At 39.5% G+C, this 5,756-nt stretch overlaps 1 protein-coding gene across 1 annotated transcript; it reads left to right on the top strand.

Annotated features, from left to right (window-relative positions):
* Positions 1-2,941: 2,941 nt before the first annotated feature.
* Positions 2,942-4,207, top strand: LOC128640443 (uncharacterized). Its single transcript, XM_053692922.1, has one exon. The coding sequence runs from the start codon at positions 2,942-2,944 to the stop codon at positions 4,205-4,207; it is 1,266 nt and encodes a 421-aa protein (XP_053548897.1).
* Positions 4,208-5,756: the final 1,549 nt, after the last annotated feature.

Here is a 5,756-nt window from a genome sequence, read left to right as displayed (position 1 = left end):
TCGGACTGAGACCGGCGGATAGTAGCTTACGTCACTAGATTCTACTTTTGCCGGACAGTAGGGGTTGATAACTAAGGCGAATCAGTCTCACCACAAATACGCTGCGGAATTCCAGTGTATTTGCGGTTGACGGCTTGATAACTAGAGGCCAGAGAATGCAATTTAACCATTGTCTCTTTCCGCAAATGTCTAGTTTTAGTTCAAAACTGATATGTAGCATGTCTTAGCTTAAATGTGCAGATAAAGAATGTGATTTTGTAAGGAAAATGTTTATTCTAGGGGATTTTTGTGTACACAAATGAAAAGTATTTTAATATAATAATTATAAATAAATTATTAATATTTGTCATTATTTGTCATTTTGTTATGTTCATTATTTATAGGTGATTCTGGTTACATGAGCTGGCCTTGGCTCATTACGCCGTTGCATAACCCAGGCCCAGGAGCGCTATAATAGGGCGCACAAGTGGAATAGGGCTGTAGTGGAGAGGATGTTTGGGCTCCTCAAAATGAGACTAAGATGCCTGGACAAGTCTGGAGGAGCCCTCCAATACAGCCCTAGTAAGGTGGCGAAGATCGTTATAGCCTGCAGCGTCCTGCATAACATTGCACAGCGGGCTGGGATTCTGCAGGCTGTCCAGGTGCCCCAAGGCCTCCTCCAAGATGAGGAGGACGACCCTGTTCTAGAGGGGCCATTTCGGGAAGCAAGTGATAGAAATAGTTTCAGAAATGGGGAGGGGGGTGCAGAACTAATTCACATATTTCTATTAATATTTTTATTTTCACTTTTTCGGCCATTAGGGAGATAACTTCATCTAAAGACTGAAAGTGAAGAATTTAAGACTGAAAGTGAAGAATTCAAGACTGAAAGTGAAGTATCCCAGACTGAAAGTAAAGTATCCCAGACTGAAAGTGAAGAATCCCAGATTGAAAGTGATGAATACCAATGTGATCATGTCTGGCATTGTCTTTCAAATGTGCTGACCTTGAAAACCATACAAAGACACGTTCACATGGTAAGTGGCAACAATTTTATGGACTAAGGCTGTGGATGCATCCTATTGGAGACACTTAGATTATTTTTATTTTAGATGGTATTTCACAAGCCTCTGTTTTGAAAATGATGACTAAGACACCTAATGAAGATAAACTGTTATTTTGAAGATAATTGCCTTTCAAAGACCATACATCCAGGTTAGTTTGCACAATGCATGCTAGTTAAGAATCACAGGAGGAAGAATATTAAAAGAATTAGGAATAGACACATGTCCTATTATAATATGTTTATTTTACATACATTACCCCTACTTTGTGCTAGAGAGGACTCACATTCTGACCAATTAGACAAAGGAATACATTTTATAGTTGATATAGAGATATATTATTTGAAGGGACATGAAATATTACATTCAATTATGTTCAGCATACAATCGCCTAGATTACGAGTTCTGCGTTAAGGGGTCCTAATGCTGCTTTTTAACACCCGCTGGTATTACGAGTCAGGCAGGTACAGGTGTACCGCTCACTTTTCTTCCGCGACTTTTGGCTACCGCAAATCCCCTTACGTCAATTGCGTATCCTATCTTTTTAATGGGATTTGCCTAACGCTGGTATTACAAGTCTTGGAGAAAGTGAGCGGTACAGCCTCTACCTCCAAGACTCCTACCGCATATAAAAGTCAGTAGTTAAGAGTTTTATGGGCTAACGCAGGAACATAAAGCTCTTAACTACAGTGCTACAAAGTACACTAACACCCATAAACTACCTATGAACCCCTAAACCGAGGCCCCCTCACATCGCAAACACTATAATAAAATTATTTAACCCCTAATCTGCCGACCGAACATCGCCGCCACCTACATTATACCTATGAACCCCTAATCTTCTGCCCCTAACATTGCCAACACCTACATTATATTTATTAACCCCTAATCTGCCCCCCAACGTCGCCGCCACCTACCTACACTTATTAACCCCTAATCTGCCGACCAGACATCGCCGCCACTATAATAAATGTATTAACCCCTAAACCAGCGCAATCCCTCTTCGCAAACACTATAATACATTTTATTAACCCCTAATCTGCCCCCCCAACGTCGCCGCCACCTACCTACAATTATTAACCCCTAATCTCCCGCCCCCAATGTCGCCGCTACTATAATAAAGTTATTAACCCCTATACCTAAGTCTAACCCTAACACCCCCTAACTTAAATATAATTTAAATTAAACTAAATAAAATCTGCTTTTATCCTCTGGGAGACATCACACTTCTAAGAAATAAATTGCTTGGTGGAGACACTAATATTACCTCCTGGGGAGATAGCCAACATAACAGGGGATGACCTGAGGGAATGGTTTAGCTTTAACATGGGAGGACAACCATTTAAAAGAAGGTTCAGTACACACACACTTTAGGAAGAAAGGGTTTTGGTAAGCACACACACACACAGAGACACACACCCTGTAATAACTGTTAGATAGGATACATTGTGTGTTTGGGAGTATGACTGAAAACCTCTTTATGTAACTGTCTCTGTATTAACCTTTCTGTAATATGGGCAGATTCTAATTAAAGCTCTCTCTGGTAAAGAACTGAGTGTCTGAAATCATTTAGCCTAGAATAACTATGAGTGCAGTATAGTGGCTAAATTTCTGTAGAACTACACATACAATATTTACCTGGGATTGTTGGTAAAGGTGAATAGTGTAGTGAAGTGACACTAGGGGTTACTACATTTATTACACAGCGCAGAGGATATTATCCAGAACATATCCAAAGTGGATTTCTTGAATGTGATCCTGGTGGATGCAAGGGATAATTGTGCAACATATTTTGGTGCCGTGACATTGGGCCAGAAGAACTTTCCAGAATCTGTCTAGAGGTTGGTAAGTATATTTGTTTTCCTATCTTCCTATTTTATTGGGGTTTTAATTTTAATATGGCTTGTAAAATGGAAAAAGTAGATGATACTATTGCTGAGAATGTTAATAAGTGGGTGCTAAATTATATTAAGAGGCATGGTGGTCCCTATGAAATTCCAGCAGAATATAAACAATCATGGGAACTAATGCAGAAGTTTTTAGAAAAAACTTTATTTGATAAAAAGGTTTCAGAGAACAAAAGAAAAGGGTGTATTTTGCAAGGTTTGCTGTCATGTTGTGTAAAACTAGAAGAAAATGGTAAAGTGAAAGAAAATGAAATGTCACAGCTTAATGCAACAATGGTGGTAAAATCTGAGAGCTATGATAAATCATGTAATGAACTGAATGATAATATTGTGGATTTAAGAGTGCATGCAGTTGCAACTAGTGAAGCATTGATTGAAAAAGCAAAGTGGTGTGACATGTTAACAAAAGAGAATGAAAGGTTGAAAGAGAGATCTTTGGAGCTTGAAAGGGAAGTTGATGAATGTAGACATGCAACTAATATGGCATTTAATAGAATGGCAGAAAGCATGGCTCCTTGGAATAGGTCTCCTTCACCTAAAATTCCTGTGTCTGTTAGTAATTCGGGAATTAGAGATGCAGGATACAAGACTATTTATCCATGGGAAGATCTTAAACAAGCAATAGTAACAACTCTCCCTGCTGCCCCAACCACAACAACTACTGTGCTGAACCATGATAATACTGGGGAGGTGCAGTTAGTAACTAAACACTTAAAGCCACAGGAAATGGATGCCATAGTAAGGGAAATTGGTCAGATTCCACAGCATGATATTAATCGTTTTTTACAGTGGTTTTGTAATTTTCAAAGAGTGAAAGAAGAGATTAGAGATGAAATATTATCTGTAACCCCAGATCCATCAGAAATGTGTGACATTCTATTGAGAGCTGATAATTTGTGGAGAAGGAAAATTAAAAATGAAAGTTTTGCTGTTGATGCTGCAAGGATATTCAGGGTAGAGGGACATGAGAGGAAAGAAAGGTCTGCTTTGTATTCACAGAAACCATCTAGACTGAATAGATCACAACATATAGGGGGCTATAGAGGTCAGCGAGACTTAGACAGAGAGAAGGAAAAGAGTGGTAAAATATTAAAACCATGGGTACCGTTTCATGAAATTAAGAATGAGAGAGATCGCTTACAGGAAGAATTAAATAAAGTAAAGTGTGAATTGGATAAGATCAAGAAGGCAGAGTCTAGGGTAGCTGCTGTAGAAGATAGTCATGTGACTCACCCAAAAATATCTTTTGATTGCTAGGAAATCCGAGCCCCCCGAGCCCCTTCTTGTAAGTGTTTAACTGATTTAACACTAGATCCCTGGGGGCGACCCACTGTTGATGTTTCATTAGGGGGAACTCGAGTACAGGCACTGTTAGATAGTGGGGCAGCTGTAAGTTTTAGCAAACATATAAATCCAAGTGATGAGAAGATTAGAATTAAAGGCATTACAGGACATACCATTGAGGTCCCTTTGGTACGTGATGTGGAAATGGAGATTGGAGGGGAGACATGGAAATGTGATGTTGTTTGTGAAAATCAAGATATAATTGGAGCAGATGTTTGTTTGGAACAAGGACTGATTGTAGATTTGGCAAATTTAAAATTGTGGAAAATGGAAGGAGTAGGAAATTCAGGGCAAGAATGGCACCCTCCAATGGAGTTAGCAACAGCAACAGTGAAGCCAGTGGGGGAGGTAACAGGTTCATGGGACCCACTATGGGAGGATCTTATGAAGAAATATCAGGATGTAATAGCAAAACATAAACAGGATTGTGGGAAAATGCAGACAATGGTTTTACTGGAAGGGAGTGACCCACCAGCTCAGAAACAGTATCCTGTACCTAGGGAAGCTATTCAGCCGATTAGTGAGGTAATTAAGCAATTAGAAGCACAAGGAACAATTGTAAGGGGTGCTTCTGTGTGTAATAGCCCTGTATGGCCTGTAGCTAAGCCTGATGGATCATACCGGTTAACAATTGACTACAGAGTTCTGAACAGACATGCAAAAAGTATGGCCCCTGTAGTAGCTGCTTATCCTGAAATGATTGCAAAAGTAACACCAGATATGAAATTGTTTACTGTGATTGATGTGAATAATGGATTTTGGGCTATAGGACTAGATCCAAGATGTCAGTATCGTACTGCATTTAGTTGGCTTGGGGTTCAATATTTTTGGCAGGTTTTACCTCAAGGCTATAAAGATAGTCCTGCAATTTTTCATGCTCATATGAAAGAAGTGATTGATAGCTTTTCAAAACCAGAAATGGTTATTCAATATGTGGATGATATTCTGATTGGTTCTCCTTCTATGGAGGAACATGTAAAAGATGTGCTTGAGATGTTACAATTGTTTAGAGAAGCTGGTTTGAAACTGAACCCCAAAAAGATTCAGTTAGGAAAAGATGAAGTTCAATTTTTGGGTGTAACTATTGGGAGATCAGGACGCAGTATTAATGAGCAGAGAGTGGAATTAATTGGTAAGATGCCCCTCCCCACAGATGAAAGATGTTTGAGACAGTTTCTTGGAATGACAGGATTTTGTAGAGACTTTGTTCCATATTATGCTGAAATTACAGAGCCCCTGTATGACTTGCTAAAACAGGATCAGTGGAAATGGGAACTGGAACATACACATGCTGTTGAAAATCTTAAAAGGACCTTAGGGAATGCTCCAACTTTAGCCGCCCCTGATCCCAACAAAGAATTTAGGATTTACCCACATGTTGGCCCCACAGCTCTAGCAGTTGTACTAACACAACATTGTCTTGGCAAACAGAGACCCATAGCTTATGCATCCAGGTTACTCA

Source organism: Bombina bombina, chromosome 9, assembly GCF_027579735.1.
Source record: "Bombina bombina isolate aBomBom1 chromosome 9, aBomBom1.pri, whole genome shotgun sequence".
NCBI lineage: Eukaryota > Metazoa > Chordata > Amphibia > Anura > Bombinatoridae > Bombina > Bombina bombina.
This window is presented reverse-complemented; position numbering and strand designations above follow the sequence as displayed.